The sequence below is a fragment of the Mustela nivalis genome (assembly GCF_964662115.1).
Source record: "Mustela nivalis genome assembly, chromosome: 6".
Taxonomy (NCBI): Eukaryota; Metazoa; Chordata; class Mammalia; order Carnivora; family Mustelidae; genus Mustela; species Mustela nivalis.
Window position 1 is genome coordinate 28,523,396 of NC_139025.1, and position 20,735 is coordinate 28,544,130.

Consider the following 20,735-nt stretch of genomic DNA (forward strand, 5'->3'; position numbering starts at 1 on the left):
GAATCCGATCTCCTCTAGCACAAATAACAAACCGTTCTTTCAAACAGGTTTTTCAGTGGCCTCTCATGGTCATGGAGGGAGAGCCAAGAAGTCCACGATTCCCTGGGCCGGCTGGAGAAGTCTGCCTTCCTTTGCTTGCAGCCCCCCTCAGGGCACCGTGCTGGACCGTTCCTGCAGGACCTCAGAACACCCTGGGATGCTGTGCCGAGACTGTCCCAACCACTGGATCTGACTGAGTCCTCTCTGGGTCCTTTTCTAGATGTGAACATGACTTGCCCCAATGAAGCCACATGCGCTGGGCCACTGGTTGTGGTCATGTTATCTCCACAGTGTTTCTTGGGATGTGGTCCCTGGACCACCCACATCACTCATCTCACATTGTGCGTCTGAGCCCCACGTGGGCCTGGGAACTACCAGAAGAGAGATAAAAGAGGAAGATGAAGCTGGGATTAATATCCTCTTCATTGTTTTTACCTTCCATTCTCTTCCTGTTCTCCAGAGAAGCTTAGTTACTACTCTCGACAGCCCCCGCTTCCCCAGCTTCCAGCTCTCCTCCCCTTACAGCTGAAACCATTAACCCTACCTGCGCAGCCTTCGCCCTACGCCCATTTAGAATCTAGAAAATTCTAGAGACTAGAACAATTCCAGATCTTGGGCAGGGGAGTTTTAAGGATATATTCTTGAGCAAGACCTGTTTTGTACATCAGAACCCAGCTGGATGCAGCCTCGTGGCTATAACAGGATGGATAGACTGGGAGGCATCAGGACCCAGAGCAAGACTCAACATTGGACCCAGAAGTGAACCAGGCTGGCACCAAGTCATTCACAGGAGCTGTGACGATATCCACTGCAGCTGGCACCCAACTCTGCTGCGGCCGCCATCACAGGGCACACTCGCATACTCAGGTACGGAATTGGCAAAACAACAGGGACCCAGAGATTAGACCAATAGTCCGATTTAAGGTACTTCATTGGTGAATAAAGAGTCCCTAGCATCCAGGCTGAGACTGACGGGCTTTCTTTAGACAGCCTATGCTACTAGATAATTTAGCAGGGCAGGAAAGCAACACAAGAATCCAGTTATCAATTTCAGGGAGGGGGTGCTGGTCAAGGCACATACCATAGCTTTGAAGCAAAGCTAGTTTTGATATTTGAACAAAATTCAGAGGAATAGAGACATACGCAAAGGGCTGAGGTTTGGAGATTGGCTTCAGAGATCATCCTGGTCTACGATCCTTTTTAAAGGATTCAGAGCAGGGAAGGAATGCCCCGTTAGAGGGCTAAGGTAGAACACAGAGAGGGAAAACCAAGAAGCTTTGAATACTTGGCTGTGTTCAAAGACCAGCCACTGTCTCAAACATGTAAGCTTTCCCTTGCTGTGAAAATGGCACCCTCCTTATCCTCGCGTGCCCCGGTTCATGCTATCTGGTAAGTGGGACTGACCACTATGTGTGTCTCTTCAGAATATCTGCCAAGTAAAATGGGAACTTGGATTAGAGACAAAGTGAGTAACGCAAACAAGAGCCCTAAACTCATTCCCTTGGGCAGTGTTTCCTTTTCAGAGGAATTTGGCAGAAGTGAGTACCTGTAGAGGCACCAATTTAGTCCATCCCACTATGTAAGCTAGGGCTCCATATAGTCTGTTATCTTAATTTCTAGAAGGGACTTCCAAGGGCAGATCCACAGGTGTGGGCTAGGAAAATTTTTAAATGAAAAGTTCATCCCTTCTTGGTAGTCGTGAGCATGAAACACCATGATGTGCTTCCATTTGTTATTAGCAGGAGACTGTGTAGACTAGGTCATGTGGTGGAGTTTGATTTTGGTGATGTCAAAATAGAAAGGCTAGTTTATTTGGGTGGATGTGTTTTCACATTGCTCTAAAAATTATTCCTAGGTCATCATACTAGGCTATATGTCACCAGAAAGTCTCAGCCTCAACTCTCCTCAGTGACTTATTCTTACAGCTCATGGATTTAGGAAATTGTGCCTCCTTACCTCCCCACTTCCCAATTCAGCTCACCCTGCTTTATATAATCTACTTATTCCACCATCCTTCTCCTTTTCAGTGCCAATAGAGGGTTTCTGGTCATTTCTTCTCCTTACTGTATCTTTGAAATTATGTCAATGAGATTTTTTACTTTCTATTTCCTTTAAGATGTTTGTTTACACTAAAGAACTCATATAGAGATCTTTCCCCCCTCCCAGGGGAGTAGCATTTTAGTAAGAGCTGAATAGTAAAACTGGATTGTGAAAGTCTATCAGAAATGTAGTGATGCATGTCTTACTTCTCATAATTCCTCCAGAATGATTAGGATCGAACTTCATTGTTGCTGTTTTTGTTGTTCCAGAGTGAAAACAGGCACTTTTTCTGTGCCAGGCCACAAGGATGAGTGTCAAGGGGGAAATGACCTGTGACGCCTCATAAAATATAAATTCTAATTTTCTAGGTAAAAAAGGAAGATGCAGAGAAAAGTGAGATGGGGCATCAATAAACTAGCCACCAGGATGACTTTGAATGTTTCTTAACCTTTTGTGGATCTCACACTTCCTTGAGAATGTGAGACAATCACATACATCTATAAAGACATAGAAAATATGGCAACCATTTCAGGGGAATTATGGGCTTCTTCGGGTTCAATCTTAATCTAGAAGTTAGGATAAAGAGATGACACTTAGATTCTAATTAAGCTGCAAATATATAATGACACTCAACATTGTGCTAAGTACAAGAGAACTCAGAAGAATGTCCAGACCTCATCCTTCAGGGCTTTGAGGAAGACCACACAAATTCCTTGGCGTATCTTTCAACAAGACAGAATAAAAAGTGGTGCTAACTCATGTGGAACAGGTGGGGAATGCTATCAGCCTTCAGGAGAAGAGACACCATGGTGTAGTCAAAGAAGAGCTCAGAGAGAATGAAGGATTTCAGTTGCACTTGGAAGGATCTGCAGGGTTGGGATAAACAAAAGGGAAATGTGATGACTTTCCATAGAGACAAGGTGGTCCAGGAGAGGGAATATGAACTTTGACATCTGACACATCTGGGTTTGAATTACCACTCTGCTATTTATAGGCTCTGTAACCACGCTAAATTTACTTAATATCTCCTCATTTAAGTTTCTTCATCTGTAAAATGTGTATTTTTGTAGAATGGATAGGGGTAATAAGGAAGACATTTTATTTTTAAGTATGTGGGGCAGTGCCAAGAAGGCAAAAACTGTATCTCTATCCCATATCCCAAGAGGATAACCCTGGACTGACACATACAAGGTGCTTAGATGAATATCTGTGAGAATGGTTGAATGGATGAGTGAATGAGTGAGTGAATCAATGAAGGAAAACTATGTTGATGAATCCAATATGTGACGATATGTAATTTATTTTTTCCAAGCCTATTGTTACAAATAAAACTATAGCTATAACTAAAATGAATTCACATTGTGTTCTAGATTATTCAAGGCAAAGCTCCCAGTTTCTGGGTTGTCTAGGTCCTTTACAGCTTCACCTAACTTCACAACTCTGACTGATTTTAATATTTTTTTCCTTTGCTTTTGTTTTTCAGTTTTCAGCAGTTTAAAATGATGCTCCAAGGTGTGATTTCTTTGTATTTATCCTACTTGGCATTCATTAAACTTCTTGAATCTGTAAATTGATGTTATTTATCAGTTTTGGAAAATGCCCAGCTAGTACACTTCAAATATAGCGTCTGTCCTGTACTTTCTCTCTCTTCTCTCCAAGTCTCTTGATTACCTACATGTTAGAACTTTTCACCATGTTTCATATCTCTTTTATCTTCTCTTCTGTTTTCTTTCCATTCTTTTTTCTGTGCTTCAGTTAAATGTTTTCTATTGTCTTTCTTGTGTTCTGTGTCTAATCTACTATTAAACCCATTCAATAGGTTCTTAATATTAGACAGCAGGTTTTTCAATTCTAGAATTCTAGAATTCTCATGTCATTCCTTTTTAATAGATTCTAAGTCATCTTTTCTATTTTCTTGAACGTAGTAATCATAGTTATTTTAAAGGCTTTGTCTGCTCTTTCCAGTGTCTGGATTACCTATGGGCCTGTTTTTATTGACTATTTTTCCTCTTGATTTTCAATCATATGGTGCTTCATATGGGGCTTATAACAACTGTATTACCTTATGCAACCACCTCTATTAGATAAGTCCTTAAGAGATCTCAAGATATTTTAATGTGTCCATAATGCAGAAACTTCCTTCCAAAATCACTATTCACTTGTGAGCAAATATTTAAGGGTACAAACAATGTTATCTGGTTAACACTATCTAGGTTTCTTAAGCTTCTGAGAGATTTCCTTTATTCAACATTAATTCAACAAGTATTTGAGATCCTATCAGATGCCAGTACCATTCTGGTGCTAGGGATATTTTGGTGGTCAAGGTAATGTATCTGTCCTTATGGAACTTACATTTTATGGAGAAAGAGAGCAAAGAAGAAATAAACAAATAGCAAGAAAGCTATCAGATAGTCATAAATGTTCTGCTGATAATCAGAAGGGCACGATAAATAGTAACTTGGGTGGCTACTTTATGTTGGATGGTTAGGGGAGGATTCTTTTGGAGTCAGCAACTCTCAAGGTGATAATTGAACAACAAGAAGGAACCAGCTATGAGATAATGGGAAAAGAACTTGAGGAGGATGAGAGAATTATCACAAGGACCCTAAGAGAGAAGCGGGGTTGGAATGTGTGATGGTTAATTTTCTGGGTCAACTTAACTGGGTCACAGTACATTTGGTTGCCCAGATATTTGGTTAAGCATTATTTCCAGGAATATCTGTGAGGTAAGGTTAACACTTGACCTGGTAAACTCACTAAAGGAAACTGCCCTCCCCAATTTGGGTGGACATTTAATCAGTCTACTGAGGGCTTGAAGAGAACAAAAGGGCAGAGAAAGGGAGATCTTCTCTCTCTGTTTGACTACTTCAAGTTCACCACAAGGTGAACCACTGGTCTTCACTTGCTCTCAGACTGAGATTTAGACTATCAGTATTCTTGGTTCTTAGGTTTTTGGATTTAGGATAGAACCCACCACTGTCCCTCCTGGGTCTCCACTTTGCAGATGGCAGGCAGATCATGGGACTTCTCAGCCTCTGTAATCCCATGAGCCAATTCCTTATAACCACTCTCTTTATAAATATAAATGCAAATGTAAATATAAACACAAATATCAATGCACTGCTGGTCTTCTCTGGAGAACCCTGACTCAGCGAGGCATGGGAAAGGAAAAGGAAAGGTCAGAGTTACTGGAGGGAACTGGGAGAAGTTGAAAGGGAAAGATGCAGCAGTAGACAGAGACTAGAGCCATATCATTTGGTGATTTGTAAGTCAAAGTAAGGAGTTCCAGTTTATCCTAGCTGTGATAAGAAGCCACAGAATAGTGTTAAGCAGGAGAGGAACAGTGTCTGATTTATATTTTTAAAATCTCACTTTACCTTTTGTGCAGAAAGTAGTCTACAGAGAGGAAGACCAAAAAACTGGGCTGTGTTTGCAATGGTCTATGAGAGGGGTGTGAGGGCTTGGCTGAGGGTAAGGGGAGTGGAGAGGAACTTGAATGGAAAGACTCAGGATAGCTGTTGAAGGCAGAGTCTGTGGGCTTTGCCAATAGCTGGACGTTGGTGGAGAGGGAGAGAGAACTAAAGATAACTCCTAGATTTCCATCCTAAGCAACCTGTGGATGGTAAAGCCTTCCCCCAGATTTGGGGAAACGAAGGGAAAGCTCATCTGGAGGTCAGTGGGGTGGATTGGGAACCCCACTATGGCCATGTTAAATTAGAAATGCCTGCTCATCATACTAATGGAGATAGCAAATAACTACATTGGTACATGCATCTAAGCATTCCAGAGACAAATTAGGCTACAGATAAGAGGTTGAGAAATCATTCACATCTAGATGCCATTTGAAGTTTTGGGACTGGATAAGTCTCCTATCCTGCTTGGACAAGTCAAATATAAAGAGACATTAGAGACATGACATCTCAGACTGGAAGACACATTAAAGATCTTCTAGCCCAACTCTATTACTTTATAAACATGAACAATGAGGCCCAGTGAGGTTAAGAGCTTTCTTCATGGCCATATAGTCGATTGGAATCTAGGATTTCCATACCTGGTTGAGTGCATTTCTATTTACCTTGTGCTCCTAAAATAGTACAACTTAATTCCAAAGTCACGGCAAATATTCGTTGAAAAAGATAATTACGCCCTGCAGTATTGGATTTTAAATAATCAAGAAAAAGTTAAAGAAGAAAAGAAACCACAAATCTATTGCTTTAAAATATTTCCCTATCAATTGGAATTCAAGTAAAGAAGCAGCTTGGTTGGCAGACTGGTTGGCTCAGTGAAAAATTAATTAGCAGAAACATTTTTATCTAGAATTTATTGTAGTTGGTGCAACCTTCTTTTTAAGGAGAAGACTTTAAATTAAAAGGCCAATCGTTTCTTCATCATAGAGAAGGAAAAAAAGCTTGTAATGTAAAATCCCATTTACTGAGTTGTTAAGCTAGGTAGTAAAATTCCCTGGACTGCTAGGTTTTACACACACACATGCATGCACACACACATTTGCAATTTTATTAGATAAACAGCGAGTGTGTGTCCCACTGCTAAAGCAAAGTGGTACAGAAGGAAGCTGTGAAATTCAAAGGAACAACCCTGGACATTTTGTGTTGGCACACTTAGAGCAAAGTAAAAGAGGCAAAAGTTGAAAGTGATGTTAACTGCTATCAAATCGAGCAGAAAAGAGCTAACCTAGGCACTGCAGATAAAACAATGTGGCAACAACTGATCAATAGTTCCTTTTATGAAAGTACCTCTGACTTGTTTATGAAACTCTCGACAGCCATAGAAGATATTCCAAATAGCGTGTTCCAGATGTTGTGCTGCCTGAGAGCCTTTTCTAAGAAAAAAACAACAGCTGTGCCTTTCCTCCCATGTCTGTGTCCAGTAAATTCTCTGTTACCAGTATAATAGACAACCATAAGCATCACTTAACCTTTTTGAACTTCAATTTCCTGATCAGTAAAATGAAGCAGGTGATCACTTGAGAATCCCCAGGGTCTCTGAGACCATAATTCCAAGACTTGCCAAGGCCAAAATCAATAAAGAGAAGAAAATAAAGCCTAAGATAATCTGAGACTAACTTTTTTTTCCTTCTTCTATGCTTGGGCAAAGCTGTGACAAGCCCCTTGAAATGTCATATAACTTTGACCCTTTTCTTTATACCTCAAATTAAAGTAACTTTTCTTTGGTATGTTATTGAGTCCTTAAAGTAGTAAACACTGTTTTATGTAACTACAACATACAAATTCATCTTTCAAAACTGATCTCAGATAAACTCTTCAATGCAAATATAAATATAAATAATGAGTATTTTTTCAAGGTGTTATTAAAGTGTTATTAAGATATGGTAGAAGACCTGCTCTTATTGTTAAGCAAAATACCACTTGTCAAAGCCAGGGGTTGTACCCTTTTAGTAAGAAGGACCTTCTCTCTTGTTGACCAAAAACCAATCTGTGTGGTCTTTGCAGGGACTGATGTCATGCTAATGCCTGACAGGAGAGTAGGACAGAAGTCTTCTGTGTGTTGATTGCCAACTCAAGACCAAGGCCTCTCATCCCATATCTTCCTTAGTTCAGCTAATTCTCTAATTAAACTCAACACGAATTTGAGAAGTGCCTATGTGGCTCAGTTGGTGGAGCATCCAGCTCTTCATTCAGGCTCTCATGGCCTCAAGGTCATGGGATCAAGCCCTGCATGGGGCTCCATGCTCACTGGGGAGGCTGTTTCTCTCCCTTCCTCTTCCTCTGTCCCTCTCCTCCACTCATGCATATGAGCTATCACACACATGTATACACACTCTCTCTCTGTCTCTCTAAAATAAATAAATAAAATCTTCTTTAAAAAAGATTTTATTTATTTATTTTGACAGACAGAGATCACAAGTAGGCAGAGAGGCAGTTGGGGTCGGTGGGGTGGGGGGGAGAAGCAGGCTCCCTGCTGAGCAGAAATCCCGATGTGGGGCTCTCTATCCCAGGACCAGATCATAACCTGAGCCGAAGACAGAGCCCCCACTGAGCCCCTCAAGCACCCTAAATAAATAAATCTTGACAAAACAGAAAACAAAACAAAACAAACATTAATCCCAATTCCCTGTCACCAATGAATGCTGACCCAATTTAATGTCAACTCAAATCGGATGCATGTCAAGTGTTAGAGTGGGGAGCTTCCATATGTCCCAGGATTTGGGTGGTGGTTGAACAGGAAACATTCATGATACTATTTTTTGAACAACCACAATTACATCATTATTTTATCCCCAACAGCTAATGCTGTGCCTGGTATGTAGTAAGCACACACATTTGTGGACGGCTGAGAGAGTGAGTGAGTGAATGAATGAATGAATGAATGAGTGACTGAGTAGAAATCCTTAGAGTCTGGTGAGGAAGTTTCTGTGATCTGATGCGGAGAGCTGGACTGCATTTACAGTTCACTCGAAAATCGCCCAAACCGGCTCCACGTCATACGTCATCTGGGACATGCAGGTAAGGATAGCAGTGGACAACCACCACATGCCTCATAGAATGGACAGAATCTGGAACACCGACACCACCACATGCCGGTGAGCTTGTGCAAGATCAGGAATGCTCTCTCGTTCACCGCTGCAGGGAATGCAAAATGGTACAGTCACCTTAGAAGACAGTTTGGCAGTTTCTCACAAAACTTAATATGTTCTTACCATAGGATCCAACAACTGTGCTCCTTGATATTTATCCAAAGGGGCTGAGAACTTATATGTACACAGCACCCTGCACACGCATGTTTATAGCCACTGTTTGTAACTGCCAAATCTCGGGAGTAACCCAGATATCCTCCAGTAGGTGACTGGATACAGAAACTGTGGTGCATTCAGACAACAGATGATACTCAGCACGAAAGAGAAACAATATCAAGCCAGGAAAAGACGTGGAGGAGGCTTAAGTGCAAATGCTGAAGTGAAAGAAGCCAGTCTGAAAAGGCTACGGACTATGTAACATTCTGGAAAAGGCAAAACGGTGGAGACAGTCAAAAGATCAGTGGTTGCCAGGGGTGGAGGGTCAGAGGAGGCATGAATAGGCAGAGCACAGAGGAATTTTTAGGGCAGCGAAGCTTCTCTGTATGATACCATAGTGATGGGCACATGTCATTATACATTTGTCCAAATCCATAGAATGAACGCTAATGTAAAATACAGATCTTGGGTGATAATGATGTGTCTGTCAGTAGACGTTTATCAGCTGTAACAAATGGCCCATTCTACAAGGGGATGTTGACCGTGGGGGAGGCTTCATATGTGTGGGGGCAGGGAGTACATGGGAGATCTCTGCACCTTTTCCTCAATTTTTTTAAAAAAAGATTTTATTTATTTATTTGCCAGAGAGAAACGGAGAGCGAGCACAAGCGGGGGGAGCAGCAGGCAGAGGGAGAAGCAGCCTCCTTGCTGGGTAAGGAGCCCGATGGCCAGACTCGATTCCAGGACCCTGGGATCATGACCTGAGCTGAAAGCAGATACTTAACCAACGGAGCCACCCAGGAGCCCCTCTTTTCCTCAGTTTCGCTATAAACCTTAAACTGCTCTAAAAAAAAAGTCTATTTTAGAAATTTTAAAAAGAATTTTAAATAATAACCAGAAAAGGGGATTGAGGTGATATGCTTCCTATATTCCTTTTTCCCCAAATTAAAGGCAGAGCCCAATGCAGGCACCCAGTGTCCCCACTTAAGGTCTATATCTGAGTCTATAGACCTTAATTAAACTGCAGGAAGCAAAAATATCTGTTTTACTCCAAAGCCTGTCCTAGTCTCATTTTACTGTATTACTTCCATTATCTAGGAGTCTCCCAAAATATGTTATACATTCACTTCTTCTAAAATGGAAAATATTGAACATGAAATAAACTCGCTAATTCAGAGACATAGTTAGGAACACGATTTGCAGGGTAATGGAGATTACTGCTATATGTAGGACTATCTGACCGAATTTCAAATGACCTCTATTTGCTACAATTTTTGCATCCTTGAGCTTGGTACTTTTTCTGTCTTTTGTCACCCACCATCATGTCGATTTCCAGAGGCCTCTCAATCTCCTTCAAATTAGTTGGTTCTGCTTTCTGTGGGCTAAGGAACTTGGTAACCAGGTTTATTAAGATTATGTCTAAAATGGAAAAAGACAGTTGCTGAATGACAGAGAAGGAAGTTGCAAATAAAATGCATGAGCTTAGAGACTGAGATCTACAGTGTTCATTTTAACTTCTCAGAGGCCTTTTTCTTTGGGCCGTGTTCTCTATGACTGACATGATTGAAAAAATGACCTCTGGGCAGGTGAGTTATTGCTGCAAAAAAGGCACTGCTCCTTTAAAATGGATAAGAATAGCAACTAATACTATATCCTATTTTCTTCTTAGAATGGATTCTTTGTTTAAAAATAAGTGAAGGAAAAAAACCCAACCATAAATAAAGGTGGAACAATATACTATAGGAAAGAAGACCTACAGTGAGTCACATTATGTGAACAGCTAAGTTGATAGGAAAATAAATGTTGTTTTGCTCATAACACTGAGAAGTCAATAAGCAGTAAATGAACTTCAGCAGGAGGGCCAATATTCATTGAGACGTCCTTTGTAATTAAAAAACAACACCCAAACGAAACAAAGCACTAATGGTAAGCACTACGCCTAGAAGGGTTACATAGGCTGGGGAACAAATTGGTGTACTAACAGATCTGTAAAACTTATTCCAGAGACATCAATAGTTCATTAATGGAGAAGATGAAGAAGAGGTTCCTTTATTCAGGGGAGGTTTCATTATTTTAGAATTCTGTCATTTAAAGTACAGTAAAGGAATTCAGAAAACAGAAACCTAGGATAAAATATGCAGAACACCAAAATGGGAAAAAAACTCCTAAAAGCTCAGATACTTATATCCTTCATTATTTATTATTTGTTGGTAATTTATTATTTATTTTTGGTAACTTATTATTTATTATATTATCAACATGGTATCAACATAATTTATTGGTATTTATTATTTATTGGTAATTTATTGTTCAATAAAGATTTACTGGCCTTTTCGTGCTTTTACTGCCACTCACTCTTCACCTGCCCCGAGACAATTACATTTCCTTTTCCTCCATCCTTCAGGATTTCTTATGAAGATCTTTAGGTGACCATAAGGATATTTCATTTTAGATTACAGGCAGCCTCTTATCTTTTAACCACCCTCTTGGATTCTAAACCTCACTTTGCATAGCAGAGATGTTAAGTAGGTCTTACCTTGTATGCCAACTCCTATCACTTGAGAGTGCCTTCCTGAGAGCAGTTACATTTGGAAAGCTTCTGAGCTCATGCTTGTGCTCGGCAGGAAGGAATCCCATGGTTGATTAATGATGTGTGCCATGGGCAAGAAGAGATGATGGAGATATGCCTGCCAAAAACTCAACACCCGGCTCCTGAGTCCTACCTACTGGGAACCAAGAGAGGCCTGGTTCATACTAACTTTTCTCTTTGGCACTAAACTCTCTGTTAAGTAGACAGATCAGCTACCTCTATCCAATACCTGCTCATGGAATAAACCAGCACTTTGTTTGGGCATATTTTTTTGGTCTTTCTTTTTTTAAGATTGTATTTATTTATTTGACTGAGAGAGACGCAGCAAGAGGGAACGCAAGCCTGAAGAGCGTGAGAGGGAGAAGCACGCTTCCCGCTCAGCAGGGAGCCCAATGCGGGGCTGCATCCCAGGATCCCTTGGGATCATGACCTGAGCTGAAGGCAGAGGCTTAAGGGCTGAGCCACCCAGGTGCCCCTTGTTTTTGCATTTGAATAGGATGAAGTGTTGAAGTGTTTCTTGATCACTTGGTGACCACATTACATAAAATATGGACATATTTTTAGGTAACTGAAGAATATTTAACACAAATATTCTTTTTTTTTTTTTTTTTTTAAGATTTTATATATTTATTTAACAGCCAGAGATCACAAGTGGGCAGAGCAGTCAGAGAGAGGGGGAAGCAGGCTCCCTGCTGAGCAGAGAGCCCTATACGAGGCTCAATCACAGTACTCTGGGACCATGACCTGAGCTGAAGGCAGCGGCCTTAACCCACTGAGCCACCCAGGCTCCCCATAAACCAAATATTCTTTTGTCTGACCAATACACACACACACACACACACACACACACACACACACACATACACAGAGAAAACCAATCTCCCTCCTCTGACTATTTTTGACCAAATCATAGAAAGCAAGTTTTCAACTAGATTATGACAGAGAAAGACTAACAACATTGATCAAAAGGAAATATTATGATTCATATCATAGTAACAAGTTAGCCATATAATTCCATAAAACTGAAGGTACATTTGACTGAAACCAACATGGAAGGGAGACAGCTCTTCTGAAGAAATTGAAGGAGGAAAGAAAGAGAAGGAAGAAGAAACGTTCAGATATTCAGTGTTTCAGGGAATGTTGGCTTCCTGCCCTTGAGGAGTTTATAGTCTAGTTTAGGTTAGTATAGATGTGTACCCGGGCCATGCATGGAGGTTAAAAAAAAAAAAAAAAAAGACAAGTGTATACAAATATTTCAAGACCAAAATATCCTATCTTCTTCTTTGATAGCCTTGTTCATAATCTTGTCATGCTCTAATAAGTGGAAGTTTCTTCCCCAAAATTCTAACAGACTTTTCTTTTTTTTTTTTTTTTAAAGATTTTATTTATTTATCAGAGAGAGAGAAGGGGAGAGAGCGAGCACAGGCAGACAGAATGGCAGGCAGAGGCAGAGGGAGAAGCAGGCTCCCCGCTGAGCAAGGAGCCCGATATGGGACTCAATCCCAGGATGCTGGGATCATGACCCGAGCCGAAGGCAGCTGCCCAACCAACTGAGCCACCCAGGCGTCCCTAACAGACTTTTCTTAGCGACCACCATCATTGCATTTTTTGATACCCAGAAAAGTTCAAAAGAACTATGTAACTCTTAAGTAAGCAAAGTAAACCCTCACTCTCTGCTGTGCCACTTAGATGGGTTACGTCATGTGCGGTTTCACAGGTGATGGACTCTCTTTTCCATATTTACTTTGTGTTCTGGTTAAACGGTTGGAACCATTAAGGACTAGCCAAAGTGTAGGTGTGGTAAGGCTGCACCCAATTTCAAGGGAAGAGTATCACTAGGGATTTTAAATGTTAGTTTTACAAGGCTTAGAGGCACTGTCATGGAAACAGTCGGGGAAACTGAGTGCAGATCAGCAGACCATTGGGACTGGCGGAAGACGTCTGACACCGCGAATGGCGTCATGAACATCGCTGCATCCCAGGATGGAGACAAACCATGGTGGGTGGTTTGTGCTCATTCTGGGGATTTGGAAAGAACAGACGTGAGGTTTGCAACACGGTGATGTGTGATGCTGGGCACATAGCTCCATAGGAACTGGGCTTCAGTCTCTTTCCATACCGGTTGGGTAGCAGTAACATGTCTAGAAAAGCAGCCTCTATGATAAATAAGTCTGTGAGTAATATGATCATTGAAAGTAGACTTACAAAGCTTTTCCAGTTTGTTTTGACATATAGGATATCTTTGGACCTGCTTTAATAAATGTATTTTAAAATGTAGTGTAACTTATATGTTCCATTAATTATATAGTCTACCACCTAAATGGTTTGAACACAGTTTGTTTTCTAAAGCGGGTTTAATATTTTCCTCTGAAATATTTTTAAGCCATTCATTTCCATGACAAACCCTGTAATACAAAAGTAATTTCTGAACTTATCTCTGACCGAATCCCGGCAAATTTTAAATCAGCAGCATCTAAATTAGCGCTCATGCCAGCATCAGTCATTAATCTCCTTGTAAAACGGCTATTTTTCTGTTTAAAAGAAATAGTAAAATTGTGTTTTTTCTAAGTTAGGGTTTAAATTTGGAAAGGGATATATGATCTCTTTAAAGAAGATCGTCTGCTTCAGGAGGCAGTCTGTATTCCATTCTGGGTTAGAGATGGTTACCAAGGAGACAGCTCAGCGTCACCAGCAGGCCTATAGGATCAGGAATCTAGTGGGCTCTCAGGAAATGCTTATAGAGAGAAAAATAAGAAGAGAAGGAAAGAAGGAAAAAAAGGGAGGAATGGTGGAGGGTGGGAAAATGAGCTTTTTTCTATTAGAAAAGAACATTATGATGGTTAATTTCATGTCAACTCAGTTAGGCCTTGGTAGTCATATGTTTGGTCAATCATTACTCTAGATATTTCTATGAAGGCATTTTAAAAGATAGGATTAATATTTAAATCAGTAGACTGTGAGTAAGTAAAGCAGATTACCTGCCACAATGTGGGTGGGCCTTATCAAATCAGTTGAAGATCTTAATTGAAAAGGACCAACCACTATCTAGGAAGGGAGAATTCTGTCTGAAGACTGCCTTTGGAATCAAACTGTAGCATCAACTCTTCCCTGGGTCCCCACTCCTGTATGGCCTTCTCTTCCCAGCCTGCACTAATGGCCTCATGGAGAGTTCCATGTGATCACTTCAAAGAATAGAACACATGGGCCTTGTTCACAATAGTTCTGTGTGATATGTAGCCACTCCCCAAAAGTGGACAGTTGCAGCACTTCAGCCCTTTTCTGGGACATCTGTGAAGGGCAGTGGGAGGTGAAATACCCTCAGGGGGCAGACCTTGGAGCAGTGCACTTGGTTGCCCATTTGGCTTGGAAGGAGAAATGTCCAGACATACAATTAGATACAGATTCATGGTCTATGGCTATGTGAGGTTTGATGTGGAAGGGGTTATAATTGGAAATTTGGTGAAAATTGGTCTAGAGAAGAGCTATGTGGGCAGACCACTCTGAATCAGTAAAAAATGTGACCCCAACAAAGAAGGATTTTAATGAATAAATGATAGGATGAGTGATTCTATGGATACCAGTCTGTCTCTTCCCCTGCAGCCAGTCTTGTCATGGACCAATGGGTTCATGAACAAAACGGCCAGGATGGCAGGGATGGATGTTTTGCATGGGTTCAGCAACAAGGACTTTCACTTGCTAAGGTTAGCCTGGTGACCACCACTGCTGCTGAGACCAACACCACATCCTTGATACAGCATCCTTCCCCAGGGTGATCCACTAGCTATCCAGTTGATGGCGTTGGCTGGCTTCCATCATGGAAGGGCAATGTTCTGTCTGCAACAATGACTCCTCTAACCTGGAAGTTAAGACAGCCCCCCAGGTGCTGGGGGCTCCTCACAGTTTTGGATCAACACACAAAGAAGGAAGTTCTGTGCTGAATGGGGTAATTAATCCTGGTTACGAAGGGGAAATTGGACTGCTGCCCCACAGTGTAAGTAAAGAAGTCTATGCCTGGAGGATAGAAGATCCCACAGAAGATCCCACAGGTCTCTGTAGTCTTACCATACGCTGTGATAAAGTTGGGCAGAAACAACAGCAAGCCAACTGTGGCAGAACTATTAATGGCGCAGACCCTTCAGTAATAAAGGTTTGAGTCACCCACCACGTGAAGAACCACAATCCGTGTTTGCTGAAGATAAAAGGAATATAGAACAGAAATAGGTATTTCCTGGTAGGTAAATACCTGGGAAAAGGTATTTATAAATACCAGCTATGACTGCATGATCAGCAACGGACACACAAAAGACTCATTGTTGTGTTTATATGTATACAGTTACAGAGAGATATATAAATATCAAATATCTTTGTTTCCTTCTCCCTTCTCACCTTATAAGGTAACATAAAATATATTGACTTTATATCATAGTATTTATTTATTTACTTATTTAAGATTTTATTTATTTATTTGATAGAGAGAGATACAGTAAGAACAGGAACACAAGCAGGGGGAGTGGGAGAGGGAGAAGCAGGCTTCCCACTGAGCAGAGAGCCTGATACGGGGCTCCATCTCACGACCCAGGGATCGTGACCTGAGCTGATGGCAGATTAATGACTGAGCCACCCAGGCACCCCTATATCACAATATTTAAATAGTGTTAATTTTACACCATAGTATTTAAATGACAGGCTATTGGGACGCCTGGGTGGCTCAGTTGGTTAAGCCGCTCCCTTCGGCTCAGGTCATGATCCCAGGATCCTGGGATCGAGTCCCGCATCGGGCTCCTTGCTCAGCAGGGAGCCTGCTTCTCTCGCTGCCTCTGCCTGCCTCTCTGCCTGCTTGTGTGTACTCTGTCTGTCTCTGGCAAATAAATTAAAAAAAAAAATCTTTAAATGACAGGCTATCAAAGAGAAGAGTAAATACCACCTAAGGACTTTGCATACTTTTCTGGAGTAAGGGTTAATGTGATTTCAGTTGTATGCAGGATAGTTGTGTCATGTCAGGTGTGGCTATGACCTTGTCATTGTTTTTATTTGGAGATGAAGTACGATTTAAGGGATGTGTATGGGTGCCAAGTACATGAGAGGTGGACATGGGATGGTTCATTTTATGGGTCAACACACACATATCTATACACATCCAACCACTTCTGTTTCTCTGGAGAACCCTGCCTGATACAAACAGGATATAAAATCCTATCATGCTGATATAACTACACTCTACATGTCTATTAGTGCTTCCTTTCATGGTTGCTGTTACATGGAGAGGAAAACCGGGCAATGGAAAGCTGAGGAGAAACCAGGTGTAACAGCAAGTGGTCAGAGGTAAGGCTCTCCTGCTAAGAGGCATCCCAGCTTCCACTGACCGAAGTTCAGGATGAGTCTTAGATTTTTTTTTTTTTTTAAGAATTATTGATTTATTTGACAGAGAGAGACACAGTGAGAGAGGGAACACAAGCAGGGGGAGTGGCAGAAGGATAAGCAGGCTTCCTGTCAAGCAGGGAGCCCAATGTGGGGCTCGATCCCAGGATTCTGAGATCACAACCTGAGCTGAAGTCAGACGCTTAACAACTGAGCCACCCAGGAGCCCCCAAGTCTTAGATTTTTAATAAAATGAAGGATGAACCCACCATTCTCAACCTTGCAGCAGGTAGGTGAGAGCAGAGGAGCCCCATGCACTAGAAAGCCCATCTCTTTCATTAGTCCTGCCAGACACAGACCCCCATGCTAGCAACTCTGAGAATCAGGAGACTGGGGAAAGCTCTCATATTAGTCAAGGGGAGCCAGAAGCTTTGATCGGAGGTATAAAGACTCCACCAGGGGCACCTGGGTGGTTCAGTGGGTTAAAGCCTCAGCTTTCGGCTCAGGTCATGATCTCAGGGTCCTGAGATTGAGCCCCGCAATCAGCCTCTCCGCTCAGCAGGGAGCCTGCTTCCTCCTCCCTCTTTCTCTGTCTGCCTCTCTGCCTACTTGTGATCTCTGTGGAAAAAAAAAAAAAAAAAAAAGGACTCCACCAACCAAAAAGAAATTGTCTACAAAGCTTTAACAAAGCTAAAAGCTAAAGCTAAAACAAAGATGAGCAATGATTGATAAGGCTCAAGGATGGGTGAGAAATGTAGCAAATGTACTTAGGTATATATTTTCTTTTGTAATTTGCCCTGTGGGGGTATCTTCTTTGCTTTTTAATGTTTGCTATCTGTTTTAATAAAGAGATCTCTTCTTTGTAAAAAGAAGTTATAATTAGGTTGTAAAATAAATTAATCTTTTGGCTAATCATACCTTCGGGAGATCTGGGGTTTTTAGACTGTAAAGCACTAATGTAAGAATGGTCACTTACGTGGCAGCCAGTACCCTGATCACATGCAAAGTACTAATAGAAACGAAACGATCTTTTGAGTACTTACAAACTCAACCCTATAAAGAGAAAGAAATAGCAGAGCACTGAAAGCATAACAAATTTTCTGTGTCTGTGCACTTCAGATGCTGCACTGGGTCTCCATTACAACCCCGTAGCGCTCCAGACACCCTATCTAGGATTGGGAGCTTTTCCAAGCATGAAGACTCCCTATAATATTTCCAGAATTTCCGGGATCCCCTAGAGAATGGGAGCCACATTTTAGTTTCTGATACAAACACAGAAGGACAAAAGGTTGCTAAGAATTTGGAAGTTATTTTAAATGATGATGTATATTATTACCAAATAAACATCTGCGTACAGTGGGAGCAGTAGTTCCCACGTGTGTGAGTGCCATGATTTATTGAGTCTAGGTGAGTACATGGATTCAAAGCCCATTGTAGTAATCCTTCAACAGCCTCAGGACTCCTCCGCCACTGATTAGGGAATGAGGTGTGAAACCTCTTGATAACTCTTGCACCTTTAAGGTCTCTGTATCTGACTTCGAGCAAAGACGAGGAGGAGCTCCTCGCCGTGGATCCCATTCGCTATCCTGGCTCCCACTGACACTCTCTACAGTTTCCCAGAGGTCTCACTGCCTCGGCTCCCACCCATCCTCTCCCCCAATTCAAATCCATGCTCCACATCGTGGCCAGAGACATCTTTCTCAAAATCTCGATCTGGTCCAGCCACTTCCCCACTCAAATGTATTCATGGCTCCTCGTGACCAAGAGCAGTGGTTCTCAAACTTGAGTTCTTGTCAGACTCGTTTGCAGGACTTGTTAAAACACAGATCGTGGGGCTCCATTCCCAGAGTTTCTGACTCAGTTAGTGTGAGGTGGGGACTAACAATTTGCATTTCTGATAAGTTTCCCGGTGTTGGTGATGGTACTGGTCTGAGCACAGCACTTGGAGAAACACTGCCCTAGAGTGTAAGTAAGACCCAGACTTCCTAGAATAACAAGTAGGTTCTTCACGATCTGGACCCTGATATCTCTCAAATTCACCTCCTGCCTGGTCTGCCTTTCCTCCTTATCCACTTGTCAAATTCCTACTTGTCCAAAGCTTAAGTACCACCTTCCTCTCAGAGCATCCTCTGGGCAAAATTAATCAATTCATCTTTCAAGTCGTCCCTGACTGTGTACACATCTCTGCATCACACTTCTCTGGAATCAATTGCTTTTGCCTGTCCGCCTCCCCCAGAAGATGGTGTGCCCTGTGAAGACAAGGAACTGGTGTTTACAGCCCTAGAAGATAGTAGGTGCTCAATAAATATTTCTGCATGCTTTTACACCAGTATATACAGCAAACGCACACGTTTTAGGAGACATTGTGTCTCAGGCAGTTAGAAACCCTGCACCCTGCTGGCTCACATTGCTATGATTAGACTGTTGTCAGTGACTCAGAGTTCAAGACGCTGCTTGTAGGAAAGAAATACATCGTAAACACCCTGCAACTCTTTGGGACCCTGATTAAAAAGGACATATATATGCGTAAGTATATCGCACATGCAAATAAAATGAAAAAACACGTGAAGCCTTTCCTGGAATCTAAGATTAATTAGACCAACACCAAACCAAAAACCGGTGCTTGCCTCTGAAATTCTGTATGGTTCAGTGACCATCAAAGATACCTCCACATTCATCCCAGCAACACAGCAGCTAAGCAAGGGCAACTGTATTTCAGTGATCCTTTCCATATGCTTTTTATGAATTCCCCGATAACAAAGCTGAGAAACATCGCAGAGAGTTCTCAAATGACAGAACAATTGCGAGCATAGCAATAGGAGACAGAGGAGCTTTTTAAATTTTTGAGATTCTGACTGGCCATGAGGTAATGAGAAAAAAAAAGAGAGAGAGAGTCTCTGAAAACATCTGATACGGCTGCAAATCAGAAGTGGACTTTCTGTGTGCTGGGTCTTAGGATTATTGTATTAGAGACACCTGCCCAACTGAAAAGGCGCTTCTTCATAAATCGTATTATATACAGAGAGCCTATCATTCTATTATTGGCTCCTATAGGAAGTAGAGTCTGGTTGATTACTCATTGGTTATTAGAGGATTCTGGATTATAGTTCCTCAGACAGATACACCTGGTCTGTGATTGTTACAAGTTGTCAATTCCTTTTCCTTTCTTCCTTCCCTCTGTCCTTCCTTCCTTCCAACTCTCTTGCCTGTAATAGTCATGCATACACATATGAATTTTATACACACACGCATTCTCATTTTTTTAAAAATTCTCTTGATTTTCATAAATTAATTTGTTAAATATCTCCTCACGCTCTGGGAACAGCTGCCAAATTCGGCTTAACCTTTAACTAGCTGTTATCAGACCCTGCCCATCAGAACTCACTCAGCTTTCAAAAGGGTCCTCAGACTCATTTATTCAATAAATAACAGAGTGTCATAGGTTCTGGTGACCCAGAAGTAGATAAAATAAATATGATTCCTGGCCCCCTGAGCTCCCAGTGTTGTGGGGAGACCGCCAATGAACAAATCACATCACAAATAAATACAGAATTACCAAACACTACTGTCTTGAAAGAAAAGTCTCTCCTATGGGATATTAAGAACAAGGGGTCTAATTTAAATGAAGGAAATATGGAAGATTCCATCAGGGCCCCGATTCTTCACACCTCTCTGTCTTCAAGCCCTCTGTCATAGGACGGTTGCTGTGCCTCTCACTTCTCACCCTTCACCTCTGGCTTTGGCTCTCTGACTTGATTTGACGAAGAGGAGGCAAATGCTGGGTTAATCTTGATCCTAAGCCTGAGCACCCAAGTGTTTATTCTTGCCTGTCGTACTTCTCCCCTTACCCAGAGAAGAGCATGCCCAGGCTAGCCCACTGGTCCCAGCAGGAGGAGAGACACCCAGAAGGACCAGACCCTGCTCATGTGTTCCAGTCACTTCCAGTTTAAAGCAGAGCCTTCCACCATCCCACAGGCACATGTGTGAGCCCAGCTT

At 41.7% G+C, this 20,735-nt stretch overlaps 1 protein-coding gene across 1 annotated transcript in view; it reads right to left on the reverse strand.

Annotated features, from left to right (window-relative positions):
- Window positions 1–358: 358 nt before the first annotated feature.
- Window positions 359–20,735, reverse strand: part of EFCAB11 (EF-hand calcium binding domain 11) — a 287,845-nt gene continuing 267,468 nt past the window's right edge. The window contains exon 6 of the mRNA XM_082733907.1: window positions 359–410. Coding sequence (XP_082590033.1) covers window positions 374–410 — 37 coding nt within the window. The 3' untranslated portion in view covers window positions 359–373. The remainder of the gene's footprint in view (window positions 411–20,735) is intronic.